At 38.3% G+C, this 22145-nt stretch overlaps 1 protein-coding gene across 1 annotated transcript; it reads left to right on the top strand.

Moving 5' to 3' along the window:
- The first annotated feature begins 4827 nt into the window (after positions 1-4827).
- LOC128310238 (E3 ubiquitin-protein ligase TRIM33) lies at positions 4828-9954 on the top strand. The gene is made up of 5 exons (XM_053046828.1): positions 4828-5498; positions 5718-7868; positions 7974-8137; positions 8219-8451; positions 8671-9954. Exons 1-5 carry the CDS (start codon positions 4882-4884, stop codon positions 8773-8775), a joined length of 3270 nt encoding a protein of 1089 aa, XP_052902788.1. The 5' UTR covers positions 4828-4881; the 3' UTR covers positions 8776-9954.
- Positions 9955-22145: the final 12191 nt, after the last annotated feature.

The raw sequence follows: 22145 nt of genomic DNA on the forward strand, positions 1-22145 counted from the left end.
GGAAGCACAGCATGGAAAGTATAAGGACCATGTGGAAATTTAGCGCAGCAAGTTATTCGGACCATAATTTAGAGAGAACAAACGGTTTCCCAAGTGTTTGGGTTTAAAATAATTTTCAAATTGCTGTTCTATTGAATTGGAATGGGATGTTCTGAGCGAAAGATGTCCAAATATGAAGTCATAATTGGAGTGCTGTTTCGTCACCAAAGTAAGGTTATGTTGTGTCATGTTTCAACATAAAACAGGTTCTTTTTCACTGACACACACACAGGACAAATATAATTTGAAAATATGATTACAACATAATCACGGCTGTCTTACCACCACCCAAAAACATGGGTGGAAGAACGGATTTGTTTTTACCGTCTGATTTTTATTCTCGGCCCCCTCATAGATCAGCAGCAGTAGGAAGCACACGTTAAATGGCATGCCGAATTAAAAATAGTTCTGCCTACCACCCGAAGGAATATTCCCAAACCAAGATTGTATTTATCCGATGGTTCTGTGTGAATGTTTGTGCGCGCAATTAGTGTTGTTATTTTACCATATGACATTTTGCTGGTGGCGATTATTAATGCAATTTATTTTTTGCAGTGAAAAACTCAAGGACATTGTACATTTTACAGAGTTCCGCAATAGATACTGCATACTGAATTGCGCAAACCAAACCATTGGATATACGGGTTGGATGATAATGAAACTCAAATAACTTTACTGATTTGGCGAAACTGTCGGATATAGTATCGCGTGCACAGTTCAGCAAATCCCAAATCGGTCAGGCCGTTTACATACCGGCAGGTTCTACAATTGATACATAAAACCATTCAATTATAAATGTATGTAAAATATTTAATTTAATACTAAAAAAACATAAAATATGTAACATCTTATCTAGTTGGCATAACATCGTTGCCACACGCGCAATACAATCTGTCCACTAAATTTTGTCTGGTCCATGGCTACCATGGCTTGGCTTACCCGATGCTCGCAATACTGTTTGCCTCTCTCAGTAGGCGAATTTTAATGGAGCGAAAAATGCAGCATCTTCTCGCTCCGCAGCAAAAACCACGCGTGTTCTGTAATTCTTGCTCGGAACTCCCACCCTTGGTCGCTGCCGCACCGCATCGAACGGGTCCTTTTAATAAGGGTGTGGATGCGTTATATGCACCCGCCGTGTGTTTACATGCAACGGCGACGCAGAACGGCCACCGTACATTTTTCGCTCTCGTTCTCCGTATTCGCCAACAGTTTTATGCTCTCACGGCTCCGACGTAACACCAAAACCAAAGGGTACTAGACGCTTTTTTTCGTCGTCATACTTCGTACACGCTCAGTTGCTAGTACGGGACGACAGCAGCCACTGAAGGATTCTGCCAGCAGTAGCAGACGAACTGTCGTCATCGTCCTACCGTGATACCGTGGGTAAGTGGATTACTAATAACTTAGTCGTCTTTTTTGCATCATTTTGCAAACGGTGAACTGTTTTTGCTCTCGGGTTGCGAAAAAGCGTATTGGTGCAAGTTTGAGTGATTTATGTAACCTTTGAATACAACCGACTGCCAGGCAAAGGGCCCACACATAGAATACTGTGGAATGTGCGAATTGTGACGAATTAAAGCACCCATTGAACACGGGGACTATCCTGTGCAATACCGAAAATTAGTGAAAAGAACAAATTACTGTGGGTTATAAAACATCGCTTCGAAAGTGGTTCCAATCAATAGTGCTGCCGGAAGTGTGATGAGGTTGTTGGATATTTTATGTAATTCATAAGTGATATGTTCCACATTTTCATCCGTGTGTTTCGTGTTTCTTGATTGCCTCAGAAAACAGGAAAAGTATCGATTTTTAATTCCTAGCCGGATAGCTTTGGATGTTGACCATAAATCGATTGTTTTGCGGAATAGAATTAAACATTTTTGTGAAATTTTGTGAATGAATTGTTTAAAAACTGTTGCAATTCTATTGGTTCCACTTGTATATGCAATGCGACAGACAGATCAGTTCAGTCGACCATTGAGTACATTTTCCACAAACGAAAAGGATTGCTAAAATGGATATTACTTATTACAACTTCATGCCCGTTTAGGGTGTGTTTGCCAATTTTCTCCAGTTGTAACCTTTACCTTCGCCTACATTGGCGCGAGAGAGTCGCGCGTGTAAACGTGGGTTGTGTCTCTTCCGTTCGTGGCAGCGCACGATCCGATTCTGGGGTGGTGTTATGCAATTTTCCTACGTAGCTTTGCAGAACCTGTCCAAGGCTTGCTTTACGTTTCATTCCGGGTCGGATTGGTAGATGGTCTGCTCGGTATTGGTGTGTACCATACATACCGTAACATCCGCTTAATCCCTTTTGGCGTACTGCTTACAGTAAAAATGTGCCGCAAATGTCCCAATGTCAATAAAAAGGGTACTACCAAGTATGAAGGGTATTTTTAAGCTCTGTGAGAGGACATATATGGCTATTATGATTAAAATTTTATCTAATACTACTTCAATGAAATAATTATGTAATGTTTGACCATTGAAATTCATATCAAATACTAAATAGAAATTAGGTAACATTACATTGTGTTACAGTTTTCCACAAGCATCATGTTCATTCCGAGTTGTTACGACGTTTTGAAAGCTTAATTAAGATTTACGGAGCTTAACATGGTGACGCATAGCAAGTTGCCATAAGTGGCGCAAAATTTACAGAATTTCCTTCACTTCTCGCTCAAGCTGTAATGATGCTTGTGTCTGATGATAGATTTTGATGTAATGGGAAGATTTTTTGTTTTTGTTGTCCTCCAGGTTTTCTTCTTCCTTATTCTACCATTCTTTCTGTCTCGTAACTTCTGCATGAGTTTCAATTAGTAGAATTTGATAGTTGCATAAAGTATTTCTGGAACAATAATACCATAGAAGTTAGTAACTCAAATTTGATGTCATGTCCAATACTTGCCATTCTTTGTCTTGGATTTTAAAGCTTGATGTACGTTTGTTTTTTACCATTAGCCTCAAATGCCAACACGTTATCCTGTTGATAAGTGTACGTTGCTCTTGCACGATTTCAAGTTTGGAGCTTCTTGTAGCAAACCATCGAAACCCAAGGTTTTTTTCCTATATGTGGTTCTCTATGGTTCTCTGGGTCTGATTTATATTTCATAAGCAGTAAGACGCATGCAGAGGAGGCACTATAGGAAAAAATGGCACAGATAAAGGTCACGTGTGTAAGAGGAGGAATAATCGTCGTGAAAGTCCAGCCTGGGGATGGAAAGTGGATGGCACTCGACAAGGGTTGCTTAGATTTCGAACAGTAAGGCTGATTCGTTGTAAACAATCTTGGAGAGTGCTTTTCGTTGGAGTGTTTCCGATTGTTGGATTACTGTACATTCGGTGTAGGTTTTTGGTAGGTGGACCGCATTTTTATAGCTTTTGTCAGAAAAAAATTCCACTCTTAGGGTCAGTCCAGAGACAAGCAGATATATCCCTATACATGACCCGTTAGCGTTTATGTAAATGAGTAGGCCATTCGGCGGGGATTTTATGTCCGCCTACTTAGGCAAGCTGTTTCATTCTTAGCCTTCCTTCTACAGAGCCTGCGGTGAGTTATGCAACGTTCAATGATGTTTTATTGTTCGTCATAATTTAGGATGGTTAAGTGGTATTGAATTCGCCATGACGTCTTGTTCTTGTGGTGTATTATAATTTTTTGAATATGCTTGACCGACAATATGTTCATCGCCGACATAACACTGATGTTGAGATACGCACTAAGGTGCCAACCGGTCATTCTACAGTCTGTGGAAACTTCTTCATTCAAAACACCTGTCGCGACGAACGAAATTGGGGCTATATAGAACTTATCTAGTTCTAATACTCATACGCCAAAATTGTCGAAACCCTCTTAGCTGCGTTCCAGAGGAAGATGCTCAGAAGGATTTCTGATCCCGTATGTGTGAAAGGAGAATGGAGGTGGAAGAGCCGCTACAATGACGAACTCTATGAGATGTACGGCGAACTTACTGTCGTACAGCGCATTAGACTCGCCATGCTCCGGTAGACTGGTCACGTCATAAGAATGACAACGAACGACCCAGCCCGTAAAGTCCTTTACGGTTTTTTAGGTCGTTTACATGGACAGAGGAGGCATGGTAGACCCTATTTGAGATGGAATGATGGCGCTCGACCGTGAGTGGTTGACCGGATAACCGCGAAGCGGTTTTATCGCCTGATAATGCAATGAATAACAGTGGTTCATGAGTAAATAACTATGCGGACAGTAATATATCCAGTTAGTTTTGATATATTTCAATTTTTAAAAGCTAATCCTGTTTTAATTCTTTTCCCATCTGACAGATTTTGGGCTGTACTGCACATAAACCAGCAAAACAGCAGGCCTAAACAGCGCAAACATAGCACTCATCTGGTGCATTGTAAAGGAAGAACAACGCAACCATTTGGAATAACGTTTTAACCAGTACCAAAGATAAAAGAAAAGCATCATCGGTTGTAACATCCAGCAACAGTAGGCCAACAAAATATACGCATATCCTGGAACGGTTTAAAAATATCACGATACAACAACAGCAAAGTCAGTGGCTACTTCGATTAGAAGTAGCGTGTGAAGCTTCTGCACACAGTGAAGTTTGCTAGCAACAACGCTGGTGTCGCGCATTGGTCTATTCTGTTGCCATCAAGTAAGTTTAGCTGTGCACAGTCAACGGTACGCATCTTTGGTTTCGGCTACTTGTGGTGTACCGATCGCAGAACACTTACGTCAGTGATTCTTTACGGTGGTGGTTTACAACAGTGCAGTGGGCAAATAGCAGGGACCATTGGCAGTGTTTGTGGTTGGTGGTGGTGTGGTTGTTATTGTGATTTTCTGAAGCTAATATGACGCTTGCTGAAATGTACTCTTTCTCGACCAGTAAATCCGGCGGAAGTGCGAACGGTAGCGGTAGTTCGCTAGTGTCGTCGGCTACTACGTCTTCCGGTGGATCTTCGACGGTGTCGACTTCATCGGTTGCTGGGGAAGTTACGGTTAGCTCTACGTCCGCTTCAATTGGGTCCACTATTCAATCGATGGTTGTTTCGGTGGCCGCTGCTTCGCCGGAGTTGGTTGTTGGTGTAGCGGAACGTACGATAGCCAGCGGTGTACCAGCGGTATCGAGTGCTACGGCTTCGTCAACGACACTGACGAGCTCTACTGCTGTGGCCATTTTACAGCAAACGGTACCAACTAGTGTCGCCGTGTTGGTGTCACCCCGTTCGGATCAACTCGTGTCGAAGCTGATCGGGGGTCCATCGCCGAACAGCAGCAGCAGCGTTTGCAGCAACGGTAGCAGTACCAGCAGCAGCATGTTTCCGGAAGTTTTTAAGCTGGACGATATGCTGGATTTGGAGAACGTGGGCAATAGTTCGCTGAGCGAGAATGGCAGCTCTGGTGGCGATTTTCAACTGGATAACAGTTCGCTTTCCGATTTGATGGAACAGGACTGTACCCTTTGCAAGTAAGTGACAAGAATAATTATTCTTGCAAGTATACTTTATTCTTTATGAGTATCTTAGTTTAGTTGCTTCTCTTGCCGGTCTCATTTCTGGTCTACTAAAGTTATTTTTACCTCGTCGTCAGATAACCTCTCCTTGCAACGGGAGAATAATCCGAAATCTACCGATTGCTTTCTTTAGACAGATTTCATTTAATGATTTTTTTTTATTCTGTATTTCAGAAACAAATTCACTTCGCCACGTGTGCTGTCCTGTTTGCATGTGTTTTGCGAGAGCTGTCTGGATAAGCTGTTGGCCGATAGTTCCGGTGATAAGATCCTTGAAGGGGGTAATGGTAGTACGATCGTTTGCACCATTTGCAAACAATCTACTCCCATCGGCCCTAAGGGTGCTGCTGGCCTTCATCAGGATTACATTTTGAGCAATGTTCTTGATTTGTCCACTATCGAACCAGCACTGCTAGCGTGCACCTCGTGCAAGAGCAAGGAAATGGCCATATCGCGCTGCAATGACTGTGCCAACTTTTTGTGCGATAGTTGCGAGTATGCGCATCAGCATATGCGCTGCTTCGAGGATCATAAGGTTGTGCAGCTGGAGGATTTGCGCAAGTCGTCCGAAAAGGTGGCCATTCACAAGCCGCTTTACTGTCCGGTGCATGCGACGGAAAACTTGAAGTACTATTGCTTCAACTGTTCGACGCCGGTATGCAACGAATGTTTGATCGGCGAGCACAAAGGGAACGATCATACCTACCATATCATCAGCGAGGCCGAGAAGCCGATGCGCCAGGAGCTAGAGTGTTCGATGCGGGATGCAAAGTCCAAAATCGAATGCTGCAATCAAGCGACTGCCAAGCTGGAATCGTCACTGCACGAGTTACAGAGCCAGTACGAGACGGCACGTGGATTAATTACTGAGTCATTCCAGAGCTTTAAGGCGGTGCTGGAGAAGTGCAGGGAAGATGCGCTGAAGAATTTGGAAAAGCTGCATTCCGAGCGAGAACTGAAGATCATGGATCTTTACGATAATGTTGCGAAATCTGTGGAAAAAATCGAAGTCGCCACTAAGTACGCCAGGAAGGTGCTGGATCAGGCTAATGGGCCGGAACTGTTGAGCCTGAAAAGCATGATATGTGCCCAACTGAGCCAAGTAATGGGTACTGCACCAAAGGGTGACGTAAAATTCTCGATTGAGTTTCAAAGCAACTATGAAAAATTCCAACAGCTCGTACCGGAGCTGTTTGGGAAATTCCGCACCGAATCTTGCTTACCGGGGAATATGAACGAAACTACACCATCGCCCACACTCCCCGGCGTGCCAATGATGGTTTCCGAGGCACACCACCAACCTGGGAATGGAAATTGCGGACTTAGCCAGGGTCCACTAACTGCATCGGTAACGGCCAGCAGTCCTATCTCGCTACCAACCTCAATGCAATCGTCATTCGACGGTGACATATCGACGCTTGGCCCTGGTTACATTCTACCGAATGTGCTGACGCCAGAACCGGCGACCGGAGCGGGAACGATTTCCGGCGCTTCAAATCCACTCAGTGGCACGCCATCACCAGGCGTCGTCGTTGGATCAGGACCTCCAACACTTCCCGGTTTGTCCAGCATTGCCGAGTATAATCTTCATCGATTGGCAAATTTAGCCGGTGAATCATCCGCGAACGATATGACCGATTCAATTGTACCTGTGGTCAACAGCAATCCGGCGACGGTATCGACCGCTGGTTCAACGCCGAATTTTACACTGGCTGACTTGATATCTGGCAATCAGCACGCTATACAGGCGCTGGCCAAATATTCTTCCATGGGTGGTCAAGATATGGGCAATGGTGCGATGCTAACGCCCCACCCGAGCCTGGACAATGTGCCGATGATGAATGATTTCCCGGGCGTGCTGCCGGGCTCGACATCTCCTATCCTGCCCGTTCCACCGAACATGCCGTCTATCGATGGTCCCGGGATGAATGGTGCTGGTAGCGATATGGCTATGAGCCGCTTCCAGCCGTCGATGTGTGTGAATGGACGTACCAAGGCCACGCCGATGCAGATTCGTACGAAATTTGGTTCACTCGGCCAAACGAAGGGTCAGTTCAACTCGCCGCACGGCTTCTGTTTGGGCGTGGACGAGGAAATCGTTGTGGCCGATACGAACAATCATCGCATCGAGATATTCGAAAAGAACGGAACTTTCAAGTTTTCGTTCGGCGTACCGGGCAAGGAGGAGGGTCAACTTTTTTATCCGCGCAAGGTGGCTGTCATGCGCACCAGTGCCAAATTCGTGGTGTGCGATCGGGGCAACGAGCGATCAAGGATGCAGATTTTTTCAAAAAACGGCCATTTTATCAAGAAGATCGCTATCAGGTGCGCTAAAAGGGGTTTGGCTTCTTTTTGGGTTGGGTTGCTCGTGGCCCGTTTGCGAATGGTACATTGCAAGGTTAATTATTATATTTTCTATCTTTCACACAGATATATTGATATTGTTGCCGGATTGGCCGTTACCAACAAAGGCTTGATTGTGGCGGTAGATAGCGTTTCGCCGACCGTGTTCATCATTTGCGAAGACGGCAATTTAATACATTGGTTCGATTGCAGCGATTTTATGCGTGAACCGTCCGATATAGCTATCAACGGTAAGTTTAGTGCTTTTGTACAAGACTGCAAATAGGAGAAATATTCAACGTTACTTTTACAACTTTGCTACATTATCTTAGGAACGGACTTCTTCGTGTGCGATTTCAAGGGTCACTGCGTGGCAGTATTTGCAGAAGATGGTACGTTTAAATATCGTATCGGCAGTGAAAAGATAACCTGCTTCCCAAACGGTATCGATATATCTGATGCTGGAGATGTACTGATTGGTGATTCGCACGGTAATCGCTTCCACGTCGCTTGCTATTCGAAGGATGGACACTTGCAATCGGAGTTTGAGTGTCCTTATGTGAAGGTAAGCTTGTAAACAATTATTCACCCTGTGATTGCGCTCAAACATCCATGTTCTCCATTTTCAATTTCGATGGAATTCTTAAATCTTAGTGTTGATGACGGTAGGCCATACTATAGTTCAGCTGTTGAGTTTTTTTGCATTGTCAACCAAACTACAATGTGTAGTACAGCGATCGGTACCTTGTATTATTCTTAAACTGATGTATTTTTCTTGTTGTAGGTATCTCGCTGCTGTGGACTTAAAATCACCTCCGAGGGATATGTGGTAACTTTAGCCAAAAATAATCATCATGTCCTAGTCCTGAATACACTGTATATTCAGTGATCAATAGCGGGCGCGAGAATATTGAAACCTAACTACTAAGGCATCTTGCACACCTTCTCTTCCAAAACAAAACGTTAATCCTTGTGCACGTTAGTCTCCTCGCTGACCACGTGCGTGGGTATCATATTGTTCTATTCACATTTTTTATGATGTCCATTACTTCACGTCGTGCTGCAACAACAAAAGCAAAAAAGCATTTTAGGCACGACCGTCGTGGAGTGAGCGAGTTTACGTTATAGCCAACAAGTAAAGGACTTTTCATCCAAGTTCTGTTGGCATACGCAAAAATCCAATACCGATAGGAACATTGGGATTTATCGAGCTTTCGTGGCATGATTTTTATGTCGCGATATTGCTTATAGTACACGTTTTCGAATTAGCAGTTTTCGAAGCACCTACTACCATTCTCCAGAGCCGCTCACATATTTGCAACCAAAAGCAAGAAGCTTTTTTTTTAATTCGCCTACAAGATGGATGAACGATATTACTAATTTCTAGAGCAATGATTATAATTATTTTAATTGTTTGTGTTCATCGTAGGTAATTGTTTTGCGCATCTGTAATCTGTATGTTATGTTATTCTATATTTATTAATTGAAGATGACAACAATATATGATCTCTGTTCTTGTGTTTACATCGATGTAGTGAGACATTGGCAAAACACTCTAATGGCGCAGGTTTACTAACCGTATTTGGTTTGGTACAAGAACGTACTGTGGGGTTTCCTAAGTGTAATAAGAACCGCCTCAACTATTATATATTTACAGCGTGAAATGTGTGTGTGTGTATGTGTAGAAGAAAAGAGTATATATGGCATAAGTCGTAAAGAAGCGCACTGTCGGCGACCATCCACATACACAACGAGCGTGCATTATTCGTAACACAACAATATTTCGCATTTATGCGCTCAAGTATCTCTACATTTATTAACGTTGCCGTACAAAAGGAATTACACTTTTGGACAAGTCCAAACATATAGCAGCATATTGTAAATAGTATTGAAATGGCGGTGTTTTGACTTTTTCACCTGGCTAGATATTTTATCTGATTCGACATAAACGAGATCCTTTTTGGCATTAGCAAGCAAAGAAGAAAAGCTTCCAAAACAGATGAATTAGTCATAGAAACTATAAGTTGATCCTTATGATATGACGCATGGTTTTTAATAATAATAAACCCCGCCGTGGGAGCTGTTCGTTAAAAAAATTATCGAAGCAGAATGTTCGATAATACAAAAAGTAGGATTTTCAAAGTATTGGAAAAATTGCAGTGAGTTATTACCGATATATTTTTTGAATGGAAAATTACAAATCATATACAAATGGGGAAGAAAACAACTACGGACGACCAGAGTGGACGAGTGAGTGGGAGGAGAGATTGCATTGCTATCATCTTTTTACACTTGCGCAAAAGTCGAAACAGCAATATAATTTTTCTAATAGCCGAATTGAAGATAAATATTATCTGAAGGTACAGCACTGCACTGCATACACCACTAAGTGGCTGACAAAAGAAAAAAAATCATCAAACAATGGAATGGTTAAGTTTAGCAAAGAGCATCGTTCCTCCTTATTTAATTATTATTGTTAAGAATTTTATGGTTGTGTTATTGGCAGATTTTTCCGATTTTCCTGACTCAAGTTCCATGTTTCTTTTTCCTAGTTTACTTATGTGTCTTTAAAACTAATGTGTAAGATGGAATGACTTCGTTTTGTCGTCATTAGGTTAGAGTTGTAAAATGAAGCACATATATATTTTGTTTTATTGCATCCGGTCTGTACGGGATTTTGCCTGTATGTTTTGATTTTAATGGTACAGAAAGACATTTTTTGTGATTTTTTTGTAGTTCTGTAATATTTTAAATGTGGCCATTTGCGATTTCTCGCAATGAAGCACATTGATCGCTAAGTACAGTACACCAGTAAACAATGTATTTCTTTATGCGATAGATTTTTCCCACCAACGAAGCGCGACTAAAACTTACAGTAAAATTGAATCGGTCTATGTTTTCATTTTAAACTTTCAAGCAGTATTTGTTTCTAATTGTTAACCTGTATATTGCTTGTGTGATTTCGTTCTTTACACATTGCTAGGCTTCATGTAGACGATAGGCTTCTGTATGCTTCTTCCTAAGAATGAGTGTGTTCCAAATGATGTTTTAGCGGACGATACCGGCCATTGCCCCTTTTATTCCTTTCGCTTTAAACTAAAAATAGTTGCAGCCCATAGCATTATGGGATCTATAATTATAAAAGACATACATGTTTTAATGTTATTCTCTTGTTTTATCGACAAAACCCTTTCAATAGCAACGCTACATTGCAATGTGCAATTAAAAAATGTCCAAAAGTAAGCGACACTTGTCTTATGTTTTGTTTGTTTGATGTTCTGTTTTTAACAAGTATCATTCCAAGAGGTACATTTTTTTCCTTCAGTAACACGAGGTACATTTGTTTCCAATAATAATTTCAAAATGAGTTAGGCTTATCACGGAAGAGAGCAGGGTTAAATTGTAGTATGACAAAAATGTTGCAGTTTTTGATGATTTACTAAATATTTGATATTTATTCGTATGTAGATCTTTGTTTTCAATTATGACACTCATATTAAGCCACTTCTGCGGTGAGAAGAAGAAGAAGCATATACGCCTGTATAAAACCTGAACAACACAACTCAGCAACATTATTGGTTACAGTTTTTGTAAAGCGTTAGTCTGTTCCTTTTGAATTTTATTGATTTGAAAAAAAAATAATTTTAGTATAATCTATTGACCAAATGGCTATAAGCTTTTTTGTAGTAGCGTATCATCATAAAATGAATCATAGGTTTCCGTGTTTAAGTCAACATAAGTTTGCAATCAATGGGACAATATTATATGTTGGTTACGATCGAACTCTCACTTACAGTAACTTTAGTTTCTATTAGCATCATTAATTTCAGAATCGTTAAAAAATCATCGAAGAGATCTTGTCGAAAAGCAAAACTACGAACATTGTCTAACGCATCTCTTAACATTTTGGACGGATATTCACGTTTATGTGATTCCCGTGTTATGTTAGCTGTGAAAGACGGAAAGTGTACGGAACTATAGGACACAGTCAATAATCAACTATATTTTTGGAAAACCACAAAGCATTAAAGTTGTGCAGCACATATGAATCAAATTTGAAGCAGTTAGTTTATATTTTGCTGCCAATTTTTATTAATGACTTTTTTCCATTTTGTTTCTGTGAATCTCGCTTACAATTATTCTTAAACGCATTTTTTGTTTAGATATTTGTTTGGTTGATATATGTGTTTATGCGATCGAATCTCGAAAACGGTATTTTTTGTGTTCAATGTTGCGTAATAATAAACTCTCCACGCATCGGGAGATGCTGGAATGCAATATTTAGATGCCATATTTTAACATATTGTCCAAGCAGTAATGGTAAAAGTTTTAAATTGTCGATTAAAATACAATGGTTTATAGAAGATGTTTTATATAAACAGATACATAAAATCGGTTTTATCTCTTCTTGTCTAGCAACTCAATGTTCCATTTATTTTCAACGCAAAGCTTATGTGGTTTGGTAGATGTGTTTGTTTTAATTTAAAAAATGCAAAATATCTGATATTTATCTTGTCACAACCTGTGTGCATTTGCAGTGTTTCTGATAACGGATATTAAAAAGCATGTCTACAATACCACAAGTCGATTTAAACTTATTGGCTAAAAAGTGCAGTAAACCGAGAGAAAATTAAATTCCATCTTGAATTATAGATAGCCAAACATAAAATTCAATGGCTTCCGGTAAAAATGAAACTAGAAATGCATTTTTGACCATAAAAAATAACAAAATTTTACATAAAACGATAAATGACAACAAGAGAAATTACACACGAAAAACAACCAAACAAAATTGGTTTTTTCATATGATATAGAAAAAATCGAACCCAAAGCAGAATATTTTATAATTGAAACAAAATATTTTTTGCCTTACATTTTACATTTATACATCTATTAATAGAAATATTGCAACGATTTTAGAACGAGCAGTATGCGATGTAAATAGCGGTTTGTCGCTCAAAGTGCTCATAGCAGAGCGCGAATACTACCAGTGTGTACCGTACTATACTATCAAATGGCAGTAAGATATTTTAAATTAATTTGACCGAATTGCATAAAATTGTGTCAGAATGTACTGTATGTGCAGAAATAACGTTTGGCGTACCTTGAGAAAAAAACTATAACAAGGGAAATTTATGTTTTTATGCTATACATACAGCCAAGTTGAAGAAACGTTGGGTGCGAAAAACGATGAAAAATCAATCCCCGATAATAGAGAAAAACAAATCATAATCAAGTAAAGTAATATAAACGTTCACATCTCACGGATACTACGACTAAAACGATTAAAGTTCCTTCTCAAATCAATAAATTTATCGTTCAATGAATCCAGCGAGACAGTTGAGGGTGAGTGTACCCGCATTGGATTTAATTTACATAGTAATAGTATATTTTCCCACATAAAAAGGAGCATCCTGCTGTGCTATCCGGGTGTTTCTTTAGGCTGTCTTATTTTGGGGCTCGCCAAACGGTTTGACACATCTACAACTTTTCAATCTACCGCGTTGATGTGTGTAAACTCTGCAGTACTATAGCAGTTCCTTAGCAGTTTTTTGCAGCATAGTTATAGATTTAGCGTAGGTTTTACGGCACAAATAAAAGCTGAAATTTGATACGCTTTTACAGTTTTAAATTTACATTTTATTTACGCTTACGACTGTTTGTTTTATCCAAATTAGATTAGGCATTACGGCGAGGTGTTAGAATTATGTAATGAAGATACAGATTATTTTTATCGTTTTATTTTTTATGAACCTCGTGAGTGTTTTTATATTGTTTAGCAATTTATTACTGCGTAAGTTTTACTAATTTAGTCGTACGTTTTTGATAACCGTATCTACTATAAGAGAGTTATAGTTTCGCTTTATTGTAACTCTCAATCAATTTATGTCGAAAAATCGAGCAAGCGGAAAACTCTTCTCAAAGTCACTCTCAGTCAAAAATACGGTGTATAATAGAAGTTACGCTCCAAATTATACGCTTATATTTATGATGAGCATCACAAGAGTAATGCGAAACGTAACAAAATTCCGAAAGCAATTTACAGCAGGGTGGCTTTTTTTATTTTTGTTACGAACACGTTACATACACGAACATGTTATGTCGCATAGTTTCTTTTTAGTTGCATAGCTCCATACCGATTTAATGAAAGGTCTATATAGGGCAGATAAAACCATTTTTAGAGCAGACGTAAACACATATCATCATTGTAAAATCCATTGTATGAAGTCAATTTTGAATGAAAAATCAACATATTGTCAACATAAAGGCAATTGGATTGGATTTTAAAATCGCATTCACGTGATACTTCGATTCGTTATTTTTCAGTTTATATAATCCAATCACTCCATACAGTATGTATTTTTGTTTTTTTTTAAACTGCGTAACACTTGCTCAGAATGCCGTATTACAGGGTGAGATTATAGTTGAATTTAATAGAAACAGATCACGAAATATTTTTGGAAACTGCCATTTGGTGGTAGAATCCGACAAACATAACATCCTGAAGTATGTAAACAGTACGGTGTTTTAAACAAAGCAAAAAATAGAGACTAATTTAACCAGTTAGTAAGTAAAAATAATCAAGCAACATAGTGCCATCAGTAGTAAAAAACAAAAACAAAATATTTTATTGCGTTAAAATTCCTTTTGGAATAGTTATTTTCATTTATCGCGTATAACCGTTTGCGTTCAGCGATGGGAAACGTTGATGGGAAAAATAAACAAACAAAAATAAAATATACATAATGAAATTAATGTAAAATTCAACAAACGATAGTTTCAGATAAGATTTGAAGAAAAACCTCTTGCAGAAAAAACAGGAAACGTCCGTAACCGTAGCGAGACGAACGACAAATGTCGAAAACTTAAGATTTTTAATTATTGTTTCATCGCGTACGTTTTTGTTGTAAAAACAAAAAAAAAACAAAGCAAGGAAGATCTTTCGATGGTTGTAGAAATGTTTCTTGTTTGAACCAATTTTGTCGCAGTAGATATTAAGCTTTTTTACGTATTTACATAATATATATATATATATACATAATATATATACATACATGGGATGAAAAGCCAGGGTGAAGCAAAAACCATGAGTAAAGCTAATCGGCAAACATGTTATATTTTATCTGATGCACACAGACAAAGATCGAACAAAAATACGTCAAATCTAACTAAAAACACCCTTTTTAACAGAGAAGAGGAGAAGCCTTTTAAATCGCACATTTTGTATCTATTTAACAAACAGTTGCATGGCAAATTGTTGAGGAACATAACAACACTTTCATTCTTCATACTGTAAAAACGTTGCATGATCATACGATACCATGATCAGAACTCGAACAGATTTGCGAGAAGAAAACGCTAGGAATGCTAAGAATTATGGCATTAATTGACGAGAAACAACATTACAATCTGTTGACAAGGTTGGTAAAATTTCGAAGATTTTTTTAATCACTTTCTTGCGAAATTTCGTTGTTCATTATTTGCACATAATTTCACAAATTGCAATATAAATTTGAATACTGGTTTGCGAACATGCGTCTGAATTAAAATCAATTGCCAAAATTAAAAGAATCATTTACTTAAGTTAAAGTAAAGTTTTGCTCTGCCTTGCACTATTGAAAGTATATATATATATAAATTAAAACAACAAGATACTTCAAACTAGCATCTACAGTTCCCCGTTTTATTCGATTGAATCCTTCCAGTTGATTCTGATTTTAATGACGTTTTTGGAATGTTCGAATGCATCTCCTCAATTTCAAGCAACAGCACATCATTCGCACTTGGCAATGAATCTTTCAAACAACCCCGACATGTGTTACAATATTTTTTTTTCTATTTCTTTTATAATTGAAAAAAACGGAACGTATTGTTCGGAACTGAATGCAATCTTTTAGAAATAATAAAATACCTTTACACAAGTTAATTAAAACACCTTTTCAAACAAAACCTAAAACTTCTAAAAAAAGCGTTTGTCGAAAACTCATTAATGAAAACCAGGGAGTCCTACTATACATATATATGGAATACATACAATTTGTAAAGTACAGTTCTAGCTTTAAAAAGTAAATCCAACAGCGAGTCTGCAGAATTTTCTATTTTTGTAGATCGATATTGTGTATCTGAATTACAGCATATATACACACACACACTTGTGTTACGTATAAATATACCCCTTATTGAAAAAAAAATATCGTCCTGAATGAAGAGACCATGTCAGGGTCTATAGAGTCATGCATGCTGCAAAAAAGCGAACCGAATCAATATAGAAAACCCATTGTTCACAATAACTATTTGAGATCAATTTGATAATAATATAAATTACATGCAATTATAAAACGCTCACGGTTCTACGACTTCAAAGCAGACAAGAAACGTGTACGGCACAACAATGCATAAAGCGCGAATGCGAGAAAGAGAGAACGAAAACGAAAGGCAGGTAAAGCTAGTGCTAAACAAATACGGATGTGGAAACCCCCCCCCCCCCCCCTTCTACTGCTACGAACTGTTGGAATGTCAGAGCTATCGGATTTTGAAACAATACAATCACCTATAATATTTTATTACTGATCTTCTTCACATCTTCAACATTCAATCACACACACAAAGAAACAGAATAAGAAATAATGCACCCAGTACAGTGGAAGTATGTACAAAAATCTAAAAATTACGTATAGAAATATCTACTTATGCACTTGTGTAAAATATTTATATGAAACAAAAAAATAGTAGACAAATATTTAAATCAATTCTAACGATGTATTCTTTAAAGTCACATTCTACGTTTCTGCAAAAACAAAAAAAAAAAGAAAACACAATAAACAAATGGAATCTTTTAACACTGCAAAGGAAACGCAAAAGGAAGCCAATGCGGAATGAGATACGTATTGCGCAACAGAGCGCAATAGGCGGAGAAAAAGGCGCATGAATATTCTGACTGCTCGTAAGCAACTATAGAATATTTGCGCAAAGAACGCTAGCCGCTGCAAATTGTGGGAGTTTTAATGAAGAAATGAAGCTATTTACATGCCTACTATACCATGTTAATACGAATTTTAGACAACTTCTTATGTATACAAACCGGAAGCTAACAAGAGAATGAAACCTAGTATAGAGAAGCGAGGTGAAAACAGTAAAGCTAACCCTATTTCCCAACTGTGGCTACATACATCACAAGCTCAGCCGTTCGTTTGTGACGCGCATTGTACAAAGAACGCATCCAGAACGTTTTTTTCAATACTTACCTATATCAATACAGGAGATTCGGGCATATATAGAGTTCGGCGTCCAGAAACGATGCATTTGAGGTAGAGCAAAAAAGGGAAAAAACAAAAACGAGGGGCAATGCATACAATTTATCTTATTTACTCAGAAGGCAAATATTTAAAACTGCACGATAAAGCAAATAGTCAAAACCATCTCTTGCCTAATAGTTTTCATATTTAGCATTATTGAACGAGTACTTGCAGTACTCGGAATATTGCGAGCCGGAGGAGCGTATTATTAGCCTTCTGTCCATCCCAATTAATGCACCTTTCCCCGGAGAAAAACATGGTTGAACTTTACGTGGAGGGATGATCGGCGAAAGCGTAGCTGTTCTCTTAACATGAATGCCAAGAATGGGAAGCGAAATGAGCGTAACTGTGCCATGCCAGAGGAGAGAAAGAAGTGTGAATGTTTGTTTCGTTTGTTTTCACGTATATACACTAGGATAGTAACCAATTCCCGACGCGTGGTACATAATGGTTTGGAGCGCAATTATTTCATCTCCCGCTTTGGATAGGCCTAACGAGTTGTTTTCGTTTCATTGCGCTTAATGTCCACTGTTTTGGGGCCGAAAGAGGTCTATGCACCCCATTATCCCAATTTCAATATGTTCCTTCCCCAACGTACGGTGAAATGATGGAAGTGTGCGGAACGCATTCGGCTGTAGGGTTAAGTTCGTTTGGTAGATGGTTTAATTTATGGTTTTAGTTTGTAGCTAGCAATCCTTTTTGCAGTCTTTCGTACACGATAAGTCTTAAGCACATCTGCCGCACGGTGGCACTAATTCGTCTAATCCAATCCACTTTACCGTTTGGCCATTTTGCATAGTAAAAAAAAGAAAAGATCAATCGAGCAGATGTGAAACAACTGTTGTCGAAAAAAGACGTGAAATATCTGCTAAAAGAGACAATGGCGCGCGATAGTGAGTGAAAGTTAAACTTAAAAGGATATTGTTTTTTTTTTATGATTACTGTATTTTAGTTTATTTGTTTTACACCCAAGTCAGGATTGTTTGAGATGACAATAGTTAAACCTTTACTATCATTTTACTATTGATGTAGTGCCTTTTGCACGGTTTAGTGTTAAAATGTTTTTTTTTCGCTTTTACACAAGGAATGTACATAAAATTTATATAAAAATATATTATATACATACAAATTATACATGCAGGAATTTACAAAAAGAAAAAAAACAAATAAAGTTTTACAGTTTTATTTACCTTCGTCTCCCGTTGGTTATTTATGTTTCTGTGTCTTTTTTGTTTGTGTTTTTACTGATTGTTAGGCTTATGATCTATGTGCATTGTTTTTCTTTTTTAAACTATTCGTATTATGGTGTGGTTGATACGTTCCGTAGATATAATAGTACACGTTGCTTAAGGATTTTGAAAATGGTGTGAAAGATTTTTGTTGTCTATACATAAACGAAACGAATAGAACGCGCCTCACATTTGATGTCTTCCCAGTCCCTTTGATGACCTTAGCCCGTAGAATTTCTTATTTATGTTTTATAGTAACAAAACGAGAAAAGTAAAATAATAAACATACCAAAACAGTGCGAAGGCACCACAATTGACCATCGTTTAGCCTTTGGGCAAGCTCAGCTGAGCCATTTTGTAGTGAAGTTTCAGCGTTAGTGCACCACCAGCTTTGACGCATTCACTTAAACAATGTATTTTTTTTATTTAAATATGCCCATATTAAGCGCCTTTGTTTTGTTTTGTGTTTCTAACATTCTTGCTAACGGAAAGTTAAGTAGAAATGAAACGGGAGCTAACGCATTTAGTGTAGTTAGTGCGTAATGCTGACGATGAGAAAATCGTTAAAAAACCCCTGCAAAGATGGTGAAGTCTCGCAGTGCTTTCAGAAACAACATCCCCGCGATGGTGTGTGCACCGTGTCGTAGAAAAGCCACATTGGGTGGCAAACTGATTGTGAGATTGATAATGCATCGTGGACCGTGCGAAAGGGTTCAAAAATGAAATGAAGCGTAAGGGAATATAATATGAGTTTGCTAACATTAGGCACAATGAAAAGTGTGAGTTATTACTATTTACTTCACTGTAGCCAGATGGCAGATTTCATAGAGCACTAGAAACCATGGAATATTTACAATTAGGCAAACCATCGAACGCGATTTCGTTTCGGCACACTCGTGTAAACCGAGAAACACTAGCAGAGAAGGGTTAGAAAAGACAATATATTAAACAAATAACATAGAAACAAAATGGTCTAAACAACACAAACCCATGATTAGCATTCAGTTTTGTTCCAAAGAAAACGTCACGACCTTACGAAGAAGAATATTTCACGATTCAACGCGGTGGAACAGTTGAACATTTATACTCTGGCAAAAAAGGATACATCAAAATAATGGGCAACACTAAGTTGTATAAACTTTAAACAGACGTAGAGAAATGCACAGTTAATAACCACCATTCGATGCTGTTGTGGCAACTCTGCTAAAAAAGGAAGGGCGTTACCTTTGGGAAACCTTTGTCTAGCTGTTAGTAACACATTCACAGCCATTTAGATCCAGGGTGAAACGGATAAACGGAAAGCCACAGAAGTAATAGTGTGTTTCTGTTTTGTGTTGTTGTTGTTTCTGTAACCGAACGAACGCTAACCACGATTCCTACTACATTCACTTCAAACGCGCGTTGTCAATAAACCACTTTGCGTGAATATATAGTATTTTTTACATATTTAGCTCGTACACGGAAGCAACACTACGCTGGCAGCGATCTCTAGATCTCCAGAGTAAAGAGAACATTAAATTATACCTTATATATATATACACACACATGCCCATATATATATACATTCGTATAAATGAGTATATATAGTAATATATTCGTGCATATATGCATTTAGATATACTTATACGTATAAAAAAAAACAAAAAAAGAATAGACCGACATATGGAAACTGAATTTTTAAAACATAGTTTAATCTAAACATTAAAAAAAATCTTTGAAGTTATACCTCTTGTAGTTCTTTTCAATAAGAAACAAACTAATGCAACACAATATTAGCCTATCGGGATGCACGTGTTTGTAAGCAGAGAGAAACCGAGACAAACGAAGACAGAGAAAGTCTTGCATATTTCTTCCAGGCGCAACGGTGCTAGTGTAACGGCATGCAGCATAGTGTTGTGCATTCGTGAGTGGTAATGGTCAGTTGGGCTGTATTTAACCATCGTATGGTTCCTTCAAAGTCGGATCCACCTTTAACCATTGACTTTCGCAAACACGATGACAGTGCATAGGGCATAGGTTTGAATTTTAACAAAGGTCTTGTCGACATTACTACCCAATTCTCTCTCTCTCTCTCTCACACACACACACACAAACATCTTCACGTAAATGCTTGCTGTTTTTGCTTGTTAATGAAAATGTGTCCATTGTTCGATAAACAAAACAAGAAAATCTTGTAAGAAATTAGAGGCGTGGGATATGTGCTTCCCCCCCCGAAAATGGTAGCTTCTGAGGTGCGTAAGAAAGGGTATAAATTAAACAAATGTTTATGTAAATCAACTGTTAGCTACCTGTTTTGGTAAAAAACAAACAGTAGTCGTACCGTTTGAAGTAACATTCAAAGTTTCTTAAATATTGACCATTGTTTACTGCTGCTTCACTTATAACTCGATGGCGCAGAAAACAGTATCTCGGTCAGAAACTGAAGTTGGTCAAATGAAAAGAAATGCAAGAGAAACCCAGCGTGAATCGATAAATTTCACTACCAAAAACGATATGTTTGATAGAGCATCTTTTTTTGTCTTTTTTACGATATAAAAATTCAATTATTTTTCCCAAAACAAGATATATATACACACACGCGCATAAGAACATATATATATATATATACATGTATATATATAGTATGCCTTGTCTTTTTTATATACACATATTTATTATACACAAAATCTATATATATGAAATATATATATATATATATACATATACAAAAGTACGTGCTAGAAAAGGAAGCAGTTAAATAGAAAAACACAACTTACTGTAAACAACCAAAAATCTGCGAAAATTAGAAAGAATCAGAGAAAGAGAAAAGGAAAAAAGAGAAAGAAGAGAAACAGAGAGAAAAAGTTAGATAGAGAGAGAGAAAGAGAGAGAAACAGAGAGAGAGAGAGAGAGAGAGAGAGAGAGAGAGAGAGAGAGGAAGGGGGAGGGAGCTAAGAAGGAAGAATTAGTTGAAAACAAATACAAAAGAGATAATTAAAAATATTTTGTGATGAATTGTGTTGTTTTCATTCCATAAAGGAGGCTTTTAAGAGTAGAATGTAAGAATGGGTTATAAAAGCGCAAAGCAAAATGGCGCGTATGGCAGCTGATACTGAACCAAATTTATTTTCTCACAAGCTAAGGGTGGGTATTTAGACAACTAAACAGTCCAGATAGATAATTTCTGTAGGAAACAAATTAAACCGTTAGGAATGCAACATAGTACAATGTTTTTGTTTTTGTTTGGTTCGTATCTCTTCAATGGAGACGCCTAGTACTTGATTCACCGCCGATGCACTTTTGCTTTTCACCCTTAACAGTCATTCTGGGTTACATCTGGGTAGCGCGGTGTTTCATTCGGTCGAAAGTTTTTTTTTTTTCCAAAGGCTACTTGCAACATTTGTCCTTAATGGCAAAAACGCGAACCATGCGTTAAAAGGGAGAAATAAACAAAATGCATGCGTCAGATGGAGACGCCTGGTACTTCAAGCAAATGTGCGTTGGAATGTGGACGAATGCGAATGTGGTCAGAAGATGCGGTTATTTTACAACGTCGTTTATTTGTGTATTTGTGTTGTTCGAAAAAAAAATAGGACAAAATCTAGCAATGAAGCCAAAGAAACAAATAGGCGACATGCACGAGAAATGATGAAGCGAAACAAAACAACAACGGTACGTGTGTGTGTACGTGTGAAAATGGATGTTACAAATGATGAATCATACTGTCAGTAGCTAAACTTCAGATTGAAAGCAAT

The sequence above is a fragment of the Anopheles moucheti genome, chromosome 2 (genome assembly GCF_943734755.1).
Source record: "Anopheles moucheti chromosome 2, idAnoMoucSN_F20_07, whole genome shotgun sequence".
In the NCBI taxonomy this organism is placed as follows: domain Eukaryota; kingdom Metazoa; phylum Arthropoda; class Insecta; order Diptera; family Culicidae; genus Anopheles; species Anopheles moucheti.